The sequence below is a fragment of the Daktulosphaira vitifoliae genome, unplaced genomic scaffold (genome assembly GCF_025091365.1).
Source record: "Daktulosphaira vitifoliae isolate Bord-2020 unplaced genomic scaffold, ASM2509136v1 Scaffold_5, whole genome shotgun sequence".
NCBI classification, from domain to species: Eukaryota; Metazoa; Arthropoda; class Insecta; order Hemiptera; family Phylloxeridae; genus Daktulosphaira; species Daktulosphaira vitifoliae.
In genome coordinates this window covers 14929127-14954585 of record NW_026099576.1, presented here as the reverse complement: position 1 = coordinate 14954585, position 25459 = coordinate 14929127, and the positions used below count along the sequence as shown (strand labels likewise).

The window sequence follows — 25459 nt, the reverse complement described above, 5'->3', positions numbered from 1 at the left end:
GTTTGTTAATTTCATAAGATTAAGTGAAAGTCACAGGACATGTATAAAAAGTGTGGCATATTGTGAGCCTTCCTCATAAATAACTGTTGTTTGTAATTGTCTCAAAAATTAAAAAAAATAAATTCAACTACACTGAAAACAATTATTGATTTATTTCTTTATTATTAAACATAAATATAAGACAATATCTCAATAATATATTTAAACATTCGCCTTATATCGAAGCTCTGGGTTTTACCTTGTTTTGAATATAAGTGAGATCGGAAATCCGTCGGCTCTCGGCTATTATCGAGTTGGACACTTGACGTGGCCGCAACGTTTCTACCACTAACCGCCGAAGTTCGCGTTTGTTGTCGAGCATAGTCGGCTGCGTGTTTTCGCCTAAACTCCTCCGGTGAGTTTTACACTCTGGTTACTGGTAAACATGTGACTCCCTTAACCGCGATACCAGTTTTATAATTCAATTAAAATTAAATTAGTTGCGTTACTTAATGTGAAGACGAATTTTCAAATTATTTCTCTACACTGTAAATTCTTCTAGAAATATTAATGAAAATATCATGAAAAATTAGCAAGCTTTTACTCTCAATGTAGTATGTTTTGATAGCACCGGCATTGAAGGCTAAATACTCACGTAAGTGGAAATTCGACGTTACTTAATATACGTTCAGGGAGACACCCAAATAAAGTGAACAGTGTGAATAAATAACTATTATTAAGATATCTTGTATATGTCTTGTTTAGAAACATAGGGTAAATTATTCAACATGGAATGTTTACTATTATAGGTGAATTAGGCATTGATAAATTGACAACGAACATAAAATAATAAAGCAAATGATTTTACAGAGACCATTTTTTCAAAATTAATTAATATTTTTTATAAATTTAAGATATTAAGTATAAAGGTAATTATTTTTCCTCGCTTGTCTCGAAATGATTTGCCTAATCTTCTTTTTACCTATCTATAAATAATCAATTATATATAACATAATATGCAAACATTTTTTTTTTACCATTGATATTTTAACTATAATTGTTGAAACCACAAAGTATTACTATGTTTAAAGTGAAATACACATACTACACCGATGAAATTGTATAGTACATAACAATATACAAGATTTCAAAAAAACAGTAATTGAATGGCCTGGTGTAACAACCAGATAAATCAAAATTTTTTAGAAAATAAATTTTTGTTAATCTTGAAACGAGTTCTATACTCTTACTATTTGTGTAAATATTTAATTTAGAATTATTATTATTATATTATATTATAAATATATATATATTATAACTATAATTATTATAATTTTATTTAGGAAAATAATTTTACTATTGTTTTTAATGAAAACAATTCGATAAAATTGTTTCTCCTGAAAAATTAAAAAAAAATTGTTTTTTTTCTGGTTGTTGCACCAAGTCATTGAATTATTTATACAACATAAAGAATTATTTTATTTTTCATTAAAAAATCTTAAAAAATTAGTGAAACAAGATTGGAGATGTTAAGTAGCTCCCATATGATATTCGTATAAAAATTACGAAGTTATTTGAAAAAATAAAATTGTTAAATAGTAATATCATTTAATGAATGTGCTATAATTTAAAACTAAATTTTTAGTTATATTTTTAATTTAATGGGTAAAAATTATAATTTTATTTTTTAATTTTATAAAATATGAAATCAAGGAAATACAATCGATGAAAAAGTTAAACATTTGTTTTATAAATGATAGATCATTTACTACAAGAAAGGTTAATTATTCTTAACTCCTTAATGAAGGCGTGGATTTAGCTTGCATAAATGGGAGGGGTGGTTTAACAATGTATATTTGTCTAATTTTTACATAGTCGACAGAGGGGCTGGCCGCCCCTACTGCACCTCCTTAATCCGCGCTTATCTAGAAATAGCAAAAAGAACATCTGGATAATGAAATAAAAATTTATTTTACTTAAAAATATTTTTCTTATGTAAAATTCAATGTAATATTGATTTACTGTAAAAGATCTAATAGCAAAATAAATTACATTAATATTACTTTTGAAATTTTCAATTTGTAATAGCTTATTGCATTGTCTTTCATGGCATATGAAACCTTTAAATTAAAAATAAAATTCAATCTCAACCAGTTTTTATAGTCTGTTTTATTATTGTCAGTTACTACACGCTGAGTTGACTCCATTAGATTGAAAATACTTGAGTATGTACTTAAAACTGTTAGAGAACCATTTTCTATTGCATGCCGTTAAATAAACTAATTGGCTTATTCTGTAAATATGTGATACATTGCATATGTAGATTGTACATACAAGACTATATGTATTTAATGTTTTATTGAGATTTATTCAAATAGTCTATATTGCATAGAAAACCTGAGTGATTTTTTAATGTCAAATAACACTAATTTCATTCTCCTTATAGATACAACTAGAGTGAAAATTGTTAAACACTTTTTTTGAGAAAATATCGGTATAATTTTTGGGTTATTTATTTAGAAAAATAATGTCGTTTATGAAACTGAATTCCTAATTAAATTATAGAGTTTAATATTTTCATTTGATAACATTGTAAAAATATACTTGAAATTTGAACAATCATAATTATTATTAGCTTAATGGCCAATTATTATTATACGATTATGTACATGTATATTTATTTTACACACATTCTTTTAAACAAGAGATGATGAAATCAAAGAGAGGTAATCAAAATAATACGCTTGATATACAAAACTATTTATATTTAATAAATGATAATTTTTTTTTTTTTTTAACTACAATATAACAACAGGAAATGTTTTGCAAATTAAATGATAAACCTTTAATGAAACATGTTTAGGTTGTATTACAACTAAAAATGAAAATGAAATTCTAAAATAAGTTTTTGCCGATCTAATAACCAAATTTTTTGAAGGCAATGAATTTAGAAACAAAATACTTGGTATGAATCAAAAACCTAACAATTTCTTTAAAAGACTTTTGTTGATGACTATTCTTTCCTATATTTCAAGATTTACTCTTCATCATAATTTTATACATTATTACATTCGATCTTAGTTAAAACGAGGTATGGAAGTTCATTGTGCTACAGTAAATAGGGAAAATTTGAAAGGTTATTTTGTATACAGGCTGTTTCTTCACTTCACTTTGTATACTGTTTGCTGATCAAATACGGAGTAAATTAAAAAAATTCAAACATTTTAACTACAAGCTTTTTGAATAGCATTACATATATATATACCCAAAAAGTAAATATTCCATAATATTCCATTGTATATTTTAAAACAAATTATTTTAATTCGTTACCAATTGAAGGATGTATGAGACCATTAGTAGAATATTTAACTAATCCATTAAATAAATTTCGATTTGTTTCAAACTTAAAAATTATAGTTAGAATGTTTAAACTTCGTAAAATGGTAAAAATATAAGAAAAAATTTAACCAAATTATGTTATGATGAAGTTTTTTAATATATACTTTAATATTTTTTTAATAGCGCTTATAACTACTAGTACAAATATTATTTTGTTGAAAATGTTTTTAAAAATAATTATTGCCACCTTAGATTATGTTAGAAGCATATTTTTTATTATTTGTCTCTAATGAAAAAAATATATATTATATTAATTTTATTTTTTTGAATAGCCACTTTTTATCTGTTTTCCTACAAAAAATATTGATTGGTTGATAATAATTTTAGTACAAGTACTCATTGAGCTATAAGTATTTTAATGCATATACTGAGTATACAACGCGGGTGGAGTATACGTACCTTAGTTCAAGCTGCGATTACTTTCATTTAAAACTCTGTATATATATTAAAATGCATGTAGCTCAATGAGTACTTGTCCTAAAATTGTTATCGACCCATCAATGTTATTTAAATTGGATAAGCACCATGAAAGATAGAATTTATTCATAAGCGAAGTAAGCTCTAATTTGTTCGCAGCTTCGGTGGTAATTCTAGTGTCTCCTAAAATTTTGGCAAAATTCCGCCTGTGATGAAACTAAATATTTAATGTTTAGTTAAATTAATTTTGGAATTAGTACACTATATAAATAATACATAATACACTAATACATGTAGATTAGGGAGGATCAAAAAAAGTCGATCTTCGAAATTTTAATGAGAATCATTTTATCTTTATTATATACATTAAAATAAGCATTTTGTGAAGATTTGAGATTTTTAAAAATAAATTTTACTGGTCGCTCAACGTCTTTTTAATATTTTTACCAATAATACTTCAAAAAACGGCTTCTGTTATTCAATTTTTGATCAAATATTATGATTAGTATATTAAAATAGTATGATTTTTACGGTTTCGAAGAAAAATTAAAGAGTGAAATTTTAACTGACTTAAGTTACGCCATGGCCGTCATGCTTTTTTGCTTCTCTATCGTTCAATAAAATAACCTGATAGAATGACCTTAGCACTTGACAAAGGCACTTTATCCTTTCCTGTCATTCGGGTGACATGTTTGCTGCAATAATTACCTAATTCAATTTGACGCCAGGGTTAAAATTGTTACTGAGGTATAGTTTGATACTACGAGTTTCAAAAACAATGTATAAATTAGCATTAAGTAGTTATTATGTATACAAACAATCCATCATCAGTCAACTTGAACTTTATGTTTTTGATTCTGTTAAGTTTATTGGATCTTAAAGATTCATTGGATATTGTTTAATCATTAAATGTAAGCGTTTATTTTTAACTAAAAACATTTTCAATAGATAAATATTTTTTTTTGTTTTACGAAAAATTTAATACGTCATGGTTTTTTAACACGCTATATTTCCTATTAACCTTATTACCTTATGGAATACGCCATTTTTTATAAAACATTGTTGCTTTTAACACATTAAAATTCAAGTTATGTACTTTGTCTTTTTCATTTTTAATTATAATTTCATAATGTTTTATTACACTCTAGTTGTGTTTCTTCAGTCCAATTATCTAAATGCTTTATAAGTTAAATTAATTAATTAACTTTTTGTTGTATTAGTTTTAGATGTATGTTTGATTCGTTAAAAATATTATGACTGATGACTAGAGCCTGTCCATGACTTACTAAATGTCCGCTGCGCAAGATTAATATGCTTAATAAATTATAAGTTTATTGAGGTTTTGCACCATTTGAGTAAGTATAATGTTTTAGTCAGAAATTTATTATTCAACAAAAAATTAATGATTAAACGATTATTTTTAAAAATCATATACTAAAATATATAAGTAATACTTATAAAAAAATAAACAAATATTGTGTGATATTTCATACGGTCATTTGGAGCATAGACTAAAATTGTTATAAAGACGTCATAGTGTTGCTGAGCTGTAAAGATTTTTTTCTTTAGCCTTCTCAACCCGTCAAAGTAGTTCATAGATATTCTTTAAAATAAAAATCAAATAAAAAAACTTCTTTTGAATTTTTGAAAAATTTTTCTCCGGTAGACTGCATTCTTTAGACATATAAAAAAATTAAAGTTTTTGAAGTAAACTTAATATTCAAAAAAAAAAATTTGTTCTGACTTTATTTCTAGGAAAGATCGGCTGCTAAACTAAAAACACGCAATTTATATAAAAGAAATTTTTTGTATTACATTTTTGTCCATGTTTTAGGATGTCTACATTTTTTTAACTTATATCAAATTAAAACTTTTTAAGAGTCTTTATGATAAAAAAAGAAAAGTCTCTAGACGATTTTACACGCTATTAATATTTCAGTGAAATTTTAATACATAATAATGGTAAAGTTATTCATATACAAATTACTATCAGATACATTTTCCAACTATGCTATATCCCCACTGTGCTGGGTTTTTGAATATTGAAAATGCAACGGTTTATTTAATGATAATAATAACAAATTCAAAAAAACTGACAAAAATAACTGATACTGAGTTTCCGCATCTAGCCGTCGATGTATTTGATGTACACTATTATTATTTTGATAACTTATAAATAAAATAAAATTTTAATATTCATATGTTGTTTGCTATAACGATATTATGTAGTTATAATATAATATTAGTAAAAGTGGTTGTATAGTAGTTAATTTACGATGCTAATTTTGTATGTCACTTAAGCAGGCGTTTGGTAACCAAATAATTAAAGGACTATTTATGTTGATTTCAACAAATATACCCTAGATGTTGGATTGTATAATATTATCAAAATAGACAACGAATAAATATTATAATTCAACTTAATTTATAAGTTGGCAGAAAACTACTAGTGTTCGTTAAATGTATCGCCATCTAGGTACAGAAACTCAATAATGATTTTTTTTTAATTTGTAATTAAAACTCTATTGCTATTAAATGTACAAGCACATTTATAAAATATAGCATAATTGCCAATGTGTAATATTATTCTTTACTAAAACTGTATAAATGTTTTAACCGTCTTAACAAAATAAAGATCAAATATTTAATGGTTGGTTTCCAGTTGAAGATTTCATTCAAATATATTAATATTTAATGAAATAATAATAAACTAAAAAAAAATTATAATAGTAATCGTTAACCAGTTTTTGCATTAAATTTTATTACGGTAAATGAATGAAAATAAATTTAACTAATTTAAACTTTATTAAACTATGGAAAATATTTAAAACAATTATACTTAATTTACATCACTTAATTTAGTGGGTTATGATTAATGTATTATCCTAAACGCATGATATGGAAAATAAAATAAATAGAATTCTATTTAAGATAGTTTTGTGACGATACGTCTATGATATTTGGGATATTTAAAACTTTATTGAAAGATTACAGGTTGCACTAATTAGTCTATATTTTTAGAACATGAGCTGCAGCGAAAAAACATTCGATCCAAATCAGCAAATAATCAATGAACCCGCACCAGCGCCTACTACTACAAACCAAGTTGCTGAGTGTGAGATGGACGCTTTACTGTTGGGAAGAATAGGGGTAAGTTAAAATAAACGTTGATAGAAGCGCCAATAGTTCATTTCAGTAAAATGTATGTGGAAATAATTTCTCAGATCACAGAAATAATAAAATCTTATGTGAAACTACATGTATATATATTAATGCAAAACGTGAGATTTAGAGTGAACTATGAAATGATGAGAGCTCTATAGATGTTTAGGATGTGTAGAGAATCTATGTAACAGTGGAGACTAAATTCAGTGCTTTATATTTAATTTATTATTATTATTATTATTATTATTATATATATAATGATGTTACTGAGAAACAAAGAAATTTAGTTAAATTTCAGTAGGATACATAAGTATTTGTATATATGCATTAGTATTTATAAAATGTGTGTTATTACGTTTTGGGTTCGTAATAAAATGTTGTCTAGCGAAATCACGTTTTCACGAAGAATTTACTTCTTCAAATTTTTGAGTGATTTACAATACCATAAGTCGTGGTAGATTATATGTAATTAACTGCAAAATATTATTTTTGAGCACGTAAAATCCGTTAATTTCTAATTGATATTATGTTGTGTAGTAATATGCCCATTGTTTTGCATTACGCATCTTACATTTATCTATGAAAAATGTATAATTTGTATTTTATATTACTTGTATACAAACAAATAATCTGTCATAATACTTATATTACTGTACACTTTGTCTTAGTAATTGTATACAACTCAACTCAATTATTAAACACCATGTGTCTTATCTTAAAATAACAATCATGTAATGTTTAATTTTATTACAATAAAAATATATTTACTAAAAGGCGATGACGACAATATCCCTAGGTTGGAAATATTCAATATACTTTAAAAAGGCCAGGCAGCCTCACGAACAACACAGAGTGTTCGATTATTTATCGAATATCATCCAACACTTAAGTATTCGACACCTGCCTATATATTTTTGACAAGCAGCGACCTCGTGTTGTCGTTGATATATTTTAATACGATATTGATATATAATTATTTTGCGTCGAGATTTTATTTATTTATATAAAAAGAGACGTTATAGAATTTTCGTGTGTGAATTTGCACAATTTAAGAAAGAGTTTCATACTTAATATTTTGATTATCGACGATCTTTACACAAGTTGTCTAAAAGGAGTAAGTAAATACACATTAACCTAATCATTTAGAATTAATAGTATGAGTAAAAAAACAATAAATCAATAGATCAATAATCTCTTTTAACTTCAAAAAGATAATTTTACTAATTTGTTCGAACTTTATACATATATAGTGTATATGCATATGTGTATATTATACACATTACAGGGTCTCGAGGGTTGGATTATCGCCCCATTGTCCCAGTTTCCTATTAAAAGTGCTTACAAATTAATTAGTCTTTATTCCTCAATAAAGGGAATCTACATTTGTTTCTTTAATTATACTTGTCTTTATTGTTCGAAATCCTCGCACTCTACGATCCCAATATAGATATAAATATAATATTTTAATAAACAAGTAGTAACCCAGAATAAACCATCATCGTGCTAATTTTAAATACAAAGTAAAAACTCTTTTATTTATTTTTATTTTGAGTTACTACAGTTGATAGAAGAACGTAATTATAATAAATTGGTTGATTGCATTATAAATGTTTTAGTTGAATGAAAAATTATGATTTTTTTTTAAATTTAATTAGTTTGAAATTAATAAATAAAATAATGCATGACATTTAAATAAAATAAATCTTTATTTATGAATTTACAATTCACAGGTTATCAATATATGTAAGTCTAAATAATTATATATATATGATTGAAAATCAATTGAATTATTAACCTTTTTAATATTTAGGAAGGTTTGTTTATTTTTTTTTATGTTTATAAATGTACATTACTTGATAGTGTCAATATCCTCTTTATATCTTTATATAAGTGGACATGTCTGTTGCATTTTATCTGTTCCCACCAATTAGTGAATAGTACATACTGTTTTATTAATCTCAAACAGGTCATGGTCAATTAACTTTGTCTTTATCAGCTCACACGTGCCATTTTATAACCTTTGCCACCTCTATTTATTTTTTGTAAAATATATAGGAAAATTAATTATTTTAATTAATATTAAACTTTTATCTGACTACAGATTATTTTTATCACATATAGTTTTTGAGATAATTACTATTTAGTAATTAAGTGATAATTGCATAAAAAAATATAAAGATTTTTTTTTTAACTTACCTAAAATGATAAAATTAGAATTGTGCAAAATTTAGGGCTATTTTATCTAGTTAAATACATTTTTTGAATTTTTTAAGTTGAGTTGATTGTTATATATAAATAAACTTTTGGGAATAACTTTTTTAGTTTAACTAACGACTATAAAACAATAAAATAATTTTATAAGGATTTAAAAAATATTAACTTTGTGCATTTTGAGTAAATGCTTTAAATTACTTAAATAATTTTCAAGTATTTAAGCTTTCTTTATGATTATACGTATGAATTATCTATAAATAATTAATTATACATTTGCAATATGTAAAATCTAACTATACCATCGCATTTATCGTGAAAAATATGCAAGATTAAATTATAGTATTACTCAATTACTTCAAAATAAAATAATAGTGATAAATTATTATAAAAGTAATACTGACAACTCTTATTAAACATCATGAAATCATTTTAGGAAAGTTAAAAAATTTTTTTTTACTTTTTTATGACGATTGTATCATGTAATTATCACTTAATTACTTAATTGTAATTATCACAAAAATTAGATGTGAAAATCTTATTCAGAATCAGCGTCGAAATTCCTTATAGAATACATATAAGAATTTTCTTTTTATTTGCTGTTCTGTATAATATTTTAAAAAATGACCAACAAACAAAAGTACACCCTTGTAACAAGAGTATCAACCTGTTTGTGACATTATGTCAATCATCTATTTGTAGAAAAACATATTGTTCAGTAAAAATTATTCTAAAGTGAAAGTTTAATAATTTACTAAGTGGTTATACATAAGATTTTTTAAGAATTAAAAAAAGTAAGGTGAGCGAAATCTCGAAATCAAAATAATTAAAAACTTAACTAAATCCTAAAGTATATTTGAAAAAAGGAGGTGATTGTCATAGTTGAGTTGAAAAACAATTTTTGAATCCATTTGGTCCCGCAAACTGTATGATTACTACTGAAATTAAAATTCCTTTTCTAGGATAATAATACTAGTAATTGACAATTTGTAATTTGATATTATTAAAAGCCTTTCTTATGGTTTTGAAATGTAAACTTTATTTTCTTTATTAAGCTCAAAACTTTTCGCTCTAACCGTCAACCAACTAGCTAAATTCCATTACCTTTCTTTCCACTCTAAACTAAAATACTATGTCAACCCACTTGTAAAGTAACTTCATCAATAACCTTGCCTGGAAATCCGTCCAGACGGTTAAAATATAGCTGGTCAAGAGACTTTCTAAAAACTTAATAATAGTAATAAAAAAAAATTAATCCAATAAAATAAGCTGTCGGGTAGTGCCATTGGGTGTTTTTTCTCATTGCCGTCATTCATGTAATTGTAAATAAGTTTGTTATAATAATTGCTTATTGTAGAACAGATATTGTAATTTTCTAATAAAAAAATAGAAATAAAGAAGTTTTGGCACCCCTTAGACGGAAACCATCATTGACGACATAGGTTATCTTTCAGTTACCTTACCTTTAAATCGGTCCTGTTATTTATAATAAAATAGAGAACCATAGCAAAAAGCTATAAAATTACGTCGCAACTCTCTTGTATCGATTATACTAAAAATATGGAAAACATGAAAATAATTGCATTTTTACTGTTTGATTTAGTAATTGGCAATGGAAAAATAATGTATTAAACATTTTCAGTTATCTAGAGATCTAAAACTGAAATGAACAGTCGAAATATACTATGATTGCAATAACTATTTATTTAGTTATTTTATCTATTTTTAGTTTTGTGTGACTTGATCTATTAATAGAGCTCTATATAAAAATGTATAAATAATTGTCTCGAGAGAGTACAGATTATAAAAGATTGGGTAGTCGTAAAGAGTTGATAAACTAATTTAATTGAACTTTTAAACTTTCAATTGGATTGATAAACCAATTAAAATAAGATACAAGTATTAAAAAAAACTTTTAAAATCGTTAACTTTTCAAAAAATATAGTTGATAAGACTAGGCCTTTATTTTAATATTTTAATAATTTTCTAACTATAGTCTAGTCCTTTTGAATTTTTCATTCATCGCAAATATTGACGAGTCAAAAATAATACTTCGTATTAGTATCTGCGCTATTTTTATTAGTTTATTATTTCAGTTATTTTATCTGGTATTATAGTAAGATTAAACATGTTTAATATAAGAGTTAAAACATTATTGGCTGGTTTTCAGAAGTAGTATTAATAACCTTGTTAAAAAGTAATTTCTATACTGTGAAATAACCAGTAATGGAGTGTAAAGTTGGATTAAAGGGGTTAGGCTTAATATTTAATTTTTCCGTGGTCGTTCATTAATTAAAATAACCAAACTTAATTAGAGAGTATAATAAAGTATTATTTTTAGTCAATTACTTTGGTCAAATAAATGATAGTTTGAGTAATAAAACTAAGATAAACAATTCCCTAAAAAAAAAAATGAATTACTATCTAACATAAAAACTATAAAATAAATTTAAAGTCGTACTATTAAAATTTACTATTTAGTATAATTTTCATATTTTTTATTGTAATAACATTATTTATTTTATAATTATAGAACCGGTGTATTAAAAAAAAAATTAATTTAATGATCATTGGTAACAAACATTTTAAAGATATAATCGGCTTTTATCAGTCTATTAAGATAACTTTTTTTATAAAAAAGGAATTTACCACATTGCTGAATTTTTAATTAACATTTTAGTTTAATCTGACGAAGAATTGTATAGAAACCAAAAACATTGATGTTAGAAAAGTTGAGACTTACTGCTTACTAAAATATGCAATGAGTAGTTGTGAAATTATTTCTATATATATATTAGAATAGACTATAAATTAAATAAATGCATTAATTATTTATTTAAGTATTTAATTGTTTATTGTTGAAATAGCATTATTACCTTTTATTAATTATTATTTATCTAAATCGTTTAAATACTAAATTGAATTAAAAATATTACTTGTAGCGTTTTATCATTTCATGATAACTCATAAATAAAAATATAAGTATAGTTTTGTGCTTCTTCGAAAATGGACTTTTTAGAAATACAGGATATTACTATTTCAATCATGAAGTTGTAATTAGATTATTGAGATTCAAAAATATTTAACAACTTTGATATTTACTTCACTCTCATAATTTTTGCGGTCACTAAAGATAACATTGTGTTTTTTTAGTACATTAAGGTTATAAAATGAGTACTGAAATCTTGAAATTTAAAGTGTATTTATACATAAATTATTTTTACGATTGTCTTTGGTTGTAACATAATAAAATAATAAGGTTTTTGTGTATAAAACGTAGTTATATTCTATAAAAACGAAAACACCTTTGTTTTATGGTGGATAATTAAGCAATTGCAAAAAAAAAAACAACATGTTTAATCAGAAGCTAAGAGAATTTATATCTTTATTAAGTCTAAGACAAGTATTAAGTGTACAATTTAATTTCTTTTGAACATTTTTTTTCTAATTTAATGAGAAAAATAAAAAAAAAACTCGAATAAGGAGAAAAGTACTTTTTGAACATTTTATGTTTACGGTTTGCACAAATCAGAGTAGTTTACTAAGTTCTTTTCAGAAACTTCAGAAAATATTTCCTCCAACACCAAATAAAGCTAATTGCTACTATGTAAATAAGGTTCACTTCTAAGTTTCTAATTTTTGAATGTCTAGTTCTTTTTAAAGTATTATCTATCAAATAACATTTAAAAAATGTGTTACTTATCATTTAACAATCAATTATGTATTTAGGTTATTAAATTAGATTATCATAAAAATAAAACTATAAGAAAAATTAAAGTCTCTATTATAAAGAGAAAGTGTGTAATTTTTTTAATAGTATATTTCGTTAAAATTTCATTATGACCAGTGTAAAAAAATGTTACAGCAGTTTTAAAATACAGAAATAAATTCTAAAAATCCCATTTTTTACGTTAGCATAATCTTGAGATTTTTTAAATTTTAAAATAGAGGGATTTTTTTTAATTGTAGGCGCTTATAGATTAAAATCGGGTTCATTTGTCGCATATATTAAAAAAATTGGTCTAGTGAGAGCTGAGAATTTTTATGAAGATACATGGAAAAACTCGCATCACGGTAAAAACCAATAATTTCTCAGTTTTGCATCAAAGCGAAAGGTCACAAAAAAAAAAAAAAATGTTATAGAAATTTATATAACATTGAATTAAAAAAAATTATCTAACCTTCTCCTCTAAATTTTTTTTAATATGTGCCTACTACACTACTAATTATGGTCTATTATTAATTAATACCTTTCTTACTAGAAAACAGATAATTTTATTTTTAATATTATTAACTATTTGTAATAAGTCTAAAAATCATCAGGGAGTACATTTTACTTTTCCTATCTATGGATCGTGTGATGCCGAATTGTTCCCACCAAATAACGCTTTTGCTTTATAGAAATCTATTTGTAAGTACTAGTAGACACAGAATCTATTTTACAATGACAAAAAAATAATACAAATTAAACAATTTGATAGCTAAGGTTGTATGTTTTGTGTTATTGATACGAAATATCCAAGGGGATGCATGGACACTTTCTGGTTCCTCTCTAGGCGTCCCTGTTTTAATTAATTATCAATTAATATTTTAAGTTATATAGTATATATATATATATATATATAGTAATAATACAGTAGGATTTTATAGTAAAGCTAGAAATTGTCTGCTTATAGTTAAAAATCTATCTGGTCTCTAACAAAATATTATTCATAAAAAAAAATTAAATATATTTTAGTTACGATGCTGAGAAGAAAATATTGAACCCCTTCTGCTTCGTAATTATTATTTTATACATACATATTTTTATAGCTCAACATTATATATTACAATAATTTGTTACACTTATGATGAAATAACAATTTCTATGTCTTAGTAAAATAACAAAATAAAATATCTAGTGTTCTGAAAATATAATATGATATTAGATTACCATAATTATGACGATTATACCAACATTAAAAAAAAAAAAAATGATCAAAAACCGAGAATTTGGGTTGAGTATATATTGTATACTCGCGTATATCTCCACAACACCACTCGTACAACAAAATTAATGAATAAACCATCCCAAGATTATTTTACCATGTAAAATTAGCCGTCAAAAAAAAAAGAAACTTTATTTTCAATTTTTGAAAATGTTGCCGGAGTATGAAAAACTAACCTACACTAAATTAATGTCTTTTAAATGTACGTTATCATTGAAGAAAATATAAGGCTACGACGATTTATCTACTGTGAGAAAATGATCATTGAACCCAAAATTTCTACAAGATTCGTATCGAAGACTTTAATTTTAGTGATGTTAATCACTGTCAGATATCTTCTATACTTGTATCAAATATGTGCACTTTTCAACTGTGATGATTTTTTTTAAATTATTTAAATATTTATAATTTTGTTATTGTTTATAATAACCTTTTTTCATATTTTTATTGTATTTATTTGTTTGAATTTTTAAGTTATTTATGTTATTTAATATTGTTTTTCATTCCTGATATAAAGATAATTTTTTTTTTTGTTGTGTAATTTTAATAATAAAATCTTACAATTGTAGGTGAAGAATTTGTATACTTAACAAATTTCTTGATTACACGTATTGATCTACTTTTATTATCTATTCGTATTAATTCACTAATGATATTGAATGTATAACCTTTGAAGATAATTAGGTAGCATTAAGTAACTTATGTTAGCAGATTGTGAGTTTTTTTTTATAAAAATATCATCTTAAAGGACTAAATGTGAGAGATCACTTGAAACTATTCTAAAAGCATTGAATTTAATTTGTAATAACAAACCACATTAAAAGAAATGAAAAATGAAAAGAATGTTTTCAGATTACATTATAATTATAAAACGATAGGGGTATACAAAAGAAGATCCGTAGAATGATTTCGTCTTAATAATAATAATTGTGTTTTTATTTATTATGTTTAAACCCGCACTATATGGTGCCTATAGAAAAGATATTTTTTCTTTTAAAATTTTTTATTTCACACTTCAGATTTAATATGCAAGCTTTTCATAATTTTGAATTGATAAATCAATTGAATAAGGAACAAGAAACAATGTAATTCTTTTATGTTAGATGGCGCTTTACTTCATCACCCAGTAGTGGTTAGAGAGCAGCTCCAATATTTGTTTCATAGCCTTGTCATTGAATATAGTACAGGAAACATTATAGTGAACCAAATATAATAACTTGAAAAAAAAAAGGAATATTAAATTAAGTTTTTATATTGTAATATAATATTATTTTAAAATAATATTATAAAATTTGTTACTGGTTAGTCTTGTATGAGTATGAAAATGATTGAGTTAATATGCATTTATTGAATAAAATGATATAATATAATTTTATGAGAAGATGTAAAATATAGAAAAACAAAGCGATGTTTGAACATTTATTAATATAATAATAGTTTTAAATAGAAATTACTTTGATTAATTATCAGACACAAATTATCAATAATGCCACTTGTACCAGTAGTTATTTAAGCTTATGCTTACTGTGAGTCATATCAATAAATACCTCAAGTAGTATAGAGACCACAAGTGGGCTTTCTATTTTCGCAAGAGAGTCCTTATTTGTATTGACCACACAGGTAACCCACTCAAAGATTAGACTAGGCTGGTTAACTTCATACAAACGTTATCGATTTTTTTGTGAAAAACAATATTTTATTTTGTAGATTACTTAATTTCTCTGGTTTCCTACTTAACTTATGTACTTATTATACTTAACCTTAAACCTTATAAATTTTCTCTGAAATATAGTTTACCTTAGTGATATGTGGAAAACAAGGTTGAAAATAAATATACTTCGATTTATTTGTGAAATTATAATATTTGCCAAGCCACTTTTTGCACTTGTTGAAAGATCTTGAAGTCAAGGAGTAGTAGCTTAAATTGACATTTTTTGTGACCTTTTATGTTAAATTTAATTTATATTACATATTATTCTAATTAATATAGATAATTTGTTACAACTAAAGAAATTTTTATAGTTATTACATTTAGATTTGTATCAATGCATTTTGATACATATTTCTCGGAGTAGTTTGTAGCGTCACAAATTCGAAGTCTATAATTTTTTTTTTATGTCTACTTACTCTTTTATCGAGCAAGAAAGTGTACGAATGAACCTTTTTCTGACACAGCCTGTCAACAACTCATTATTTTTGCCATTGACCGCTAGATAATGCGACAAAAGTGAATAAATATAATTAAAATCGAATTGTTTAACGGTATTGATCCCTCCCAAAAAGATTTGCCGTTATCGATTTGAAACTGCCGTTAGATCGTTCTTCATCCTTCTTCTGTCATTGACCGTGCTAGAGGGAATATGTTTGTTGTTTTCTTTTACCATTTTTTTAATGATGGAGTAGAGCCGCCAACGACAAACGGGCAGGTCTTTTCGGCGAAATATCCAGACCATCGGATGGGTCTCTTTGGAGACTGGGTATCGTTTTCTTTTTTTAAAATTATATTTTTGTAATGAGCTGTATTTTATTATAAATTTATTTATGTATGGAGAGCACGTATTTTCTTTTTCTTCTAGCCAACGCTAAGGAGCGAGTGTCCAGACCGGTCCTGGTGTTTGTCATTAATTTCCGATCAACATTAACAGATTTGTTCCAATACCGTCAATGTTTGTTGATTATTTGATTTTCTTTAAATATTTTATTTTATTTTTGTTGCCTTTCTTTGTTGACATGGTTTTTGATACACTTGTATTTTTATCTATATTTAACTTAATTTTCTTTTTAGCTTCGATGCGAAGCTGAGAAGGTATTAATTTTACCATGATGTGTTTTTTTTTTTTTTTTGTGTCTGTTACCACTTTTTCTCAGCTCTCACCGAACCANTTTTTTTTTTTTTTTATGTCTGTTACCACTTTTTCTCAGCTCTCACCGAACCAATTTCTTTCAATGATACGTCAAAAGATCAAAAATCGTATCTAGTCGAAGACATTACCCTCAAATATTGAAAAAATTTCGCTTGTTTCCCGTAAGAAGGGGGGGAGAAACCTTCAAAAAAATTACAAATTTAAAAATTGTTAATTTTTTTTCTTAAAACTACCATAACTTTTTCAAAAATGACCAAATCAATATAATTTTTTTTTTATAAATGCTTGATGTCTTTACCTATCAATTGGTATATATTTTTTTATAAATCTGACCCTTTATCTGCCTACAGGGGGGATTTAAAATGACAACTTTTTCATATAAATTAACTTTTGAAAGTGTTCCGGAAAGTCTGACACTTTTATGTATATCTTAAACTAAAGCTAATGTAATGTATTTTATTATGAAAAAAAAAATTTCGAACTTTATTTTATCTTCATAGTGAAAACAGATATCATTATACTTGATCCAACTGTGCCACGTCACCTCTGTTCCACGACCCCCCTGTGCTGGGTTGTTTTTTTAATAATTAAATTAAATTTCCTTATTAATTTTAAACTGTAATATTTATTTTATTGCGTGAGTAACTTAAGTACTCGCGTGTATTTTACCCTTGTTCCTTAATCTAGATACGGGCTATGGTATGTTTTACATTTCAACCATTTACAACTTCAATTTTCATAGTTGTGGTTAATAAACCACGAGGTATTATAATAATTTATACATATAACGATATATTAACTTAAATTAAACTATTAATTAACTTAAAATTAAATTCCACCTATGATCCGTTAATCATATCTGATAAATGTGACACCTCGCCTAGGTGGTAGCGACCTTTGCTACTATAGTCAGTCGTTGCAAATTTTCAAAAGGCAAACCACATTGTTATTGCAGGCTGACAAAAAGCCCACATGCAAGTTAAAAAGATTGACATGAATAATATATATTTAATTTGTTGACTAATAGATGATTTATAGACTACTGAATAATGAGTGGTGTATGTATTATAACACAAGCAAGTACAAGTACAAGTACAATTTCTCTTATAATTACGTAGCACACTTGCAAAAAGTTGGAAAATTTATTTGAGGAAATCCTTTTTCTATAAATTTTACTTAAATTTGTTTTTGTTTTTTTGCATGTTTTTAAAACACAAATTAATTTTGTATTTATTAGTAGAACTATTTTCTTAAAATTCAGATTTTAACTATTAAAAAATGTTATATTTATAAAACGTAATGCAATTTAGAAAAAAAAGTTAAAATATGCTTTTTGTGAAACTGTTTAAAATTATATATCATTTATTAATAACGTATCAAATAATATTTATTGATATTTAAAGAAATAATTATATATTTGAATTTTGAAAATTTATTTTCTTTTTTTGAAATTTAAGTCAAATACCAGCTTTTGTAAAACGGCGTTCTATGTAGGCAAAACTGTTACAGTCATGCACAGATGATTTTTATTCACTAATTTTTAAAATTAAAAAAATTATCGATGTTTTTGTTATCATGTTTCGTGACATTTCTACCATTTACAGCCAATATTGATAGAAGTAGATTGTTTAGAAAACCTATTTATATCGAATGTCTATTATATCCTAATCGAATTGGTTAAGACTTATATTTTGAATAAATCCTCAATGGCGAATTCGCAAATTTTTCTAGAGTTATTATCCACATAAATAATATCTATTTGAAATACATATTATAGAGGTTAGAGATGTTTGTATTTTTACAATTATTACTTGTTATTATAATTATTTTTTTTATTTAATGGATTCTGTAAGGAACTGTAATTTTTGAACTATATGTAAACTCCAATAAAATCTATGTCAAACTGAAAGTGTCTTAGGGAAATCGGGCTTATTCAATACTAAATGAATAATTCCTTTAGGTAAATTTTTTATTTAATCATTTAATGTAAATATTTTGCATGGCTTTTATTATAGAAGTTAGTCTATTTAAGTGAGATATTCTAATTGAGCTAGGACATTTTGGCACGAGGGACAATTTTATTTTAAACTTTCTGCGTAAATGTTAAAAATGTATTTCTTTTATTTATCCCTATTAAGATAAATAAGCATTTTTATTTTTAATTTTTTTAAAATTGTAAAATTATATTTTAAAATTATCTTTTTTAAAAAAAAAAATTTGATGAGTTGATAATAATTTTAGCATAAATACTTATTGAGTTACAAACATTTGAATACATAGAATGAGTAAGTAGCGCGGATGGATACAACTCGTAGTAAGTATTAAAATGCTTGTAATTCAATAATTTTTTTGGAGTTATTATTAGATAGCGGATATTTATTAGCTTAGTGCAATTGAACGAGAATAAAAAATATGGACGATTTATCTACCACAGAATTCGTAGAAAACAATTTTTCTCGAATTGTACTATTTTCTACGAGGAAAAAATGAATTTAAAGAATGATAAACATATTTTAATTGCCTTCTGGTTTGTAATCAGATTGTTTTAGTCGATCACTCTGTTATTTTTGGTCTGTTATTATATACCACAGAAGAAAAATATCATGCTATATATATATATCTTATACGTAGATTATTGCATTTTTAATATCATGGTTATAGCTGGCAACAATAGTTTATTTACAGAATAAAAACACACAAGCGTTTCCTAAGAAATAGTGTAAAACCGTTATTCATTGTTTTTAATTTGTTTTTATATTACTTTGTTTGTAAATATATTAATTGTTTGCTAATATACTCAAAAAAATCCTAAATTATTTTCTTTATATTCTATGAACTTGTAAATCTGCAGATAATATGATTTTTTTTTAATAATTCATAATTTATACACATGTTGCGATAAGAAAAATGTTTACATTAAATTACTACAGAAATACCTAATTATTGTACAACAATTTTTGTCAATAAAATTTTGTGTGTAGTAACTTCCGAATCAATTTATTACATAACAAATACATAGGTGTTTAGTAAAATTAACAAATTATAAATTGTTGATTTAAAATATTTGATTGATCGAAATTGTTTTGTCAAAATATCGTGGACCACTCTAAATATGCATATTTAGATGATTATGTTAAAATTTCAAAGAAAAGTTTTAAATACTCCAAATGGCGTTTAAATTATTGGTTAATTAAGTCTCAAAATAACTTTGTATATACTGCGTCATCAACGTTATGCAAACATTTTATCGTGTTTTAGGGGTTTTACAGTGGTTAAACGTATCATAAATTAAAAAAACGGGGCCATGGTGCGCTTGGTCATGCATTTGTATATGCGCTGCGTTTTGTCCTTCCCAAGTCATGTGCTGTCGCCGGCGGTTTGAGAGTATTGTGTGGCGCCTACACGTTGTCGACGTCGGAGTCCAGTTCGTTCGAATTTCTCTTGTCGTTTGGGTGTTATTCAGTGTTTTTATTGAGCTATTCGTTTAACATACGATTTAATGATTAAATTTATGTATTTTAATTTGATGTGATAAAATATTGCCATCAATATAATCAAGGTGTTATTATTATATCACATGATTATGAATAACGAGTAAGACCAATTTTATTTAAACAATACTAACTTATTTAGCACATGAAAATTATATTAATCTTGTAAATGTAAATATTATACAATTAATAAAATATGATAATACCTTGAATTTAAATATATATAAATAACTCTTATCATTCTTGATCCTATAATAATTTCTCTTTTTTTTTTAACAATTTTTGCATTCTTTGACTATGTTGAAAGCGAATTTTTTATTATTTATCTTTAACAATAAGAATAATTTTTTAAAGTTTCAAAATAGTTGTTTTTTAGATTTATTCTTTTCAACAAATTTTAATGTGTAGATAACAATAATGACTTTACATTGTTTTCATAACGTTATAATATTACCAAAAGACGATTGGAATCATAAAATGTAAAAAAAAAAACGTGTAACGATTAACGATTAACGAAAAATGTATAATAACGACAACACACATAATTACAATCGAAATAAATAAAACATCAAACATAACAAAAAATAAAACTAAACAAAAACATATTGATGATTCGTTTTGACTGAATGAGGTGCAATGAATTTGGGAAAATATAACCACGAACAACCTAGTGTTTCTCAAAATAAAAAATATGTGAAGGAAATACTCACATGCAAAAAATGACGGGTTAATTCTTAATATGATAAAAAAAATTAGGATAAGTATTTATAGTGGTTGTGTAGTGTGGATGAGTACAGATTGTATTGGTATATATTTATATAACACATACTTCACTCGCCTTACATGTTCACACTATGCATTTAAATGGTTGTAACTCAATTATAATTTGTTCTAAAATTCTTATCAATCCATTATCATTTTCCTAAGAAAAGTGTTAAATGCTGGCTATTTTAAAATGTTGACAAAATTTAAAATAAAAATTTTTCATTTTTATACCTTTTTTATTTAAAGAATGTACACATGAATTATTAAACGAAAATACTTTTTGAGTAAATGGGGTTTTCATAAAAATGTTGATATTATTTTAATGATTTGATATAGAAATTTATGGAAACTTTATTTATTTGTTTTAAATGGAAGTGTTGTAATAAATTTTGGTTTAATTGTATAATTATATATTTGCAAATACATACATATATTTCTGACGGACTAAATAATAAGGCTTGCTAAAACAAGTTTCCGGCATTGTAAATGAATGTTCCTTCTCTTAAAGCTTACAGGAAGTGTACATAAAGTGAATTACTGACTCCTTTAGGTTAACACGAATGAGAAATTTGAAATAATATAAATTATGAACTACTTTAATATTGTCAAGGAAACTTGAAAATTATCAATGAAGAAATTTGATGAGAATTCAGAAGCTTTTACATATTAAGTGGTTGTACTTTTGAATTAGTTCCGGTGTACGTTAGTGTGAACTGACAAGATAGTAAAATGGGATATCCATAAAAAAATCTTCTTTTTATCTATATTCAAACCTTATGTTGTAATTTAATATAACTGTCTAGAAATTGGTCCAATAGAGTCATTCGATTGTCAGTCTACATCTAGACATATGTCATTGAATTTTGCACTTTTTCTTAATTACAAAATCTAAGTATATATTTTGAATCTCTTTTATTAAGTTTTTATATTTTAATAGTCATTCATTTGAATAATAGAATATTTTGTAACATAGATGATTAGATTTTTTTTTTATTATAATCTTTGTATAGAAACTTATTTTATTATTTTCACAGGCGTTCATTATACAAGTATTTATAAAAACATCCATAATTGATTATACTCATCATATTCTACTCAACAAGAAATGATTGATAATAATTAATTTTTTTTTCATTTATTTAAAGTATATTAAATCCCTATTAAAATCATATCTTTCCTGTAGAATGAGCAATTAACAAATAAAAAAAGTGTCATTAATGGATGTTAAATTATATTATAATTGAAATGACAATGATTGATTCAATTATTTTATTTTGGAAATTTTTTTATTTGAAACAGCAAGTAAAATCAATAAATATACAGAGTTTTTTCAAACAAATGTACAAAATCTCGACTGTACACTCTTTATATCATCAAATTAAACTCACTTTAATATTTAATATTTAAATATTTAAATTTTCTGCTTCTTATAGCTATTTAATTCACTATGAAAAATTTCAAGTCGTCGGAAAATCTTTATTTTTTTAAGATCCCATAGTCCTTGGTCAATGATTAAATTTATAAAAATGTATGTCGCCAGCAAGGAAAATACTTGAAGTATTATTGATAAAAATTTCGTTATGATACATTTAGTTTTTAAAAACGTATTTCAATATTAAAAGAACAATAAAAAAAATGAATATTGCTATTTCATTATAACTATAGTATTTTGGGATATTTTCTAATAAAATTTTATTCTACTGCGATTGCGGTGAGTTTTCGAAATTATGGCGTTGATAACTTCTACTAAACTCGTTTTGTGATCTTATTTTACATATTTATATGTTTCGTGTTTCATATACTTCTAATCAAAATCAGCAAATAAGTTTTATTTAAATTTCATTTATCCAATTTAAAGGTTCGACGCTTTTTTTTTTGCTTAAAAACTAGTATAATTGTAAAGTTCCCCAAAAATATAGTAAGGTTAGATTTTATTTTAAAGGATGCCATGATCATTTTAGTGAACCTAAAATGATTACACACTCTAAAAAAACTGATATGACGCCACTATTTTGTAAAAAAAAAAAAATAATTGAGCCTACGAACAAAAGTTTGATTCCGTAAACTGATCTGTGTGGCTATTCACATCTTCTCTAACATAAGTTATAGATTTTAAGAGAAGACGTTAAAAATAAATAAATAAATAATATATAATTCCAACATTTTTGGAGAGGCTTTTTGAGGATGCTTAGCCCTCAAAGACTACTCATAACTACTTTGCTTATGCTTCTCATCCATGAAAAAAACCTCGAATACACTCAATAGATATGTATTAAGTTGCCCAGTTTAATAAAAATATCTAGTTCTATATGACTGTAGTACTAATAAAATAATTCGCGTAAACAATAATGATCAAAAAAACTTTGTATAACTACAATATAATAACCCACAAACTTGTAAAAGATGATATTATTTAAAGGATTTTTTATCCCGTATAATTTTGAGCCAAATTTTTATGTTCATTTAAAGTAACTAATATACATATTTATGGTTCTTAATTATTTTAGTATCTTTAAAATTAATATAAATTTAAGTATTGATAATATAAATTGTAGTCTAAAACTTGTATTGCTATTAAATTATATTTTTACTAGAATTCTAACTATACCGAAGAAATATATTTTTGACCAAGTATTTAATATATTAAATCTAAAAATAATGTTTACATTTAATTATATGTGATGGATTTTTCTGAACAAAATTATATTTTACTAAATATTCGCAACTAAATTAATTAATTAACTTGACTAAATTTATCTTGATTATTGATACTATCGAGATAGTCGCAAAAATCATTATAATATAAAAATAGGTAACGAAAACTTTATTGTTAAAAAATATAATGAAAATGGTCGAATTCTTCGTATTTGCATAATAATATATTATTTGGTTAAAAAAAAAGTTCTTCCTTCATATATTTTATATAAAAAAAACATGTAAAAGTATAAAATATCACGAATCAGATTTAATTCTAAAAAGTACTTTGGTAGTACTTAATATTAATTTATTTCACCCATAGAATTGGGTATAATTTAGTTTTTATGTGTGGTTAGGGTAATAATTATCTAATTAATCTAACCCTATTATTATATTAATTGGAATGTTTGTACTTAGTAGCGTATCATGGAGAGGATAAATATTTAAATATATATTAATTTACATAAAAATTTTACTTATAATTTATTAATGCTTAGTTTTTTGATAAATATTGTTAGAACCAGGCTTATAAGTTATAAGGTGTTCAAAGCTGAAAAGGAAGGCGCTTTCGAACACTTCTAGGTAATTTGTGTGTTAAATTATCCTTTTGTGGTCGCCTTATCATTTCATAGATATTACAGTTGTAAATTACTCAAATGATAATTCTATTGTAACCACCAAAAATATTTATACATTTTTAATGATTGAAGTTATAAAAAAACTAATTAATCTTTCATCTCTTTGCTAAATATTATATATTATAAAATTAACAAACATTATAAAATTTATTACTTATTTATGTAATGAATAACAAAATAACTCACATCATATAAATAAACAGCCTTTTGGTTTAAAATAAAATTAGCACAATTTATTAACCGATATTTTCTTATAATTAATATAATAGTAATTTTAGTAACAACTTTGTTAAATATTTTAAGTATAAATATACTATTATTATTTAAAATTTTTTAAATGTACAAACACTTAAAAGTATATTAATACTTGTAAAATTTGTATTCAAATAAAAATTTATCATTGACTTTATTTCTTGGTAAAGGATCAACAACCCCATTTTTTACCGCCTGACACATTTACACATACTAAATCATTAACTATATGATAAAATTATATTAAAACTAACTTTATATACATTATTTGTACTTGTACAGTCACCCAAGTAGATTTATCCATCTTAAATCTACCTTGAAAGATATTTCAAAGATCACATCTGGTTTTTGACTAATGTTGTTTACGACATCTGGTTTTTACTAACGTTATTGACAACATTTCGGTTTTTGACTAACGTTGTTGTTTACGGCATTCTTGACATTTTGGTCTTCCTTTCCTACACTGGCAATTGTCTGTTACGTTGATTGCAACCTCTTCGTATAACACAGAGAATAATTCAATATACGAAGAGGCTACAATCAACTTAACAGACAATTGCCGGTGTAGGAAAGGAAGACCAAAATGTCAAGAA

At 24.8% G+C, this 25459-nt stretch overlaps 1 protein-coding gene across 3 annotated transcripts in view; it reads left to right on the top strand.

The window, feature by feature from the left end:
• Positions 1 to 357: 357 nt before the first annotated feature.
• The window catches only part of LOC126907442 (prolyl endopeptidase FAP-like), a 117569-nt gene continuing 92467 nt past the window's right edge, over positions 358 to 25459 (top strand). The window contains exons 1-3 of one of the 3 annotated variants that reach the window (XM_050688723.1): positions 358 to 634; positions 5016 to 5150; positions 6817 to 6945. In XM_050688723.1, the coding sequence (XP_050544680.1) occupies positions 6820 to 6945 (126 nt within the window). In that variant the 5' untranslated portion in view covers positions 358 to 634; positions 5016 to 5150; positions 6817 to 6819. Of the gene's footprint in view, positions 635 to 5015; positions 5151 to 6816; positions 6946 to 20433; positions 20618 to 25459 lie in introns of those variants that run through there. The other 2 variants (XM_050688727.1, XM_050688726.1) reach the window with 2 other exon arrangements.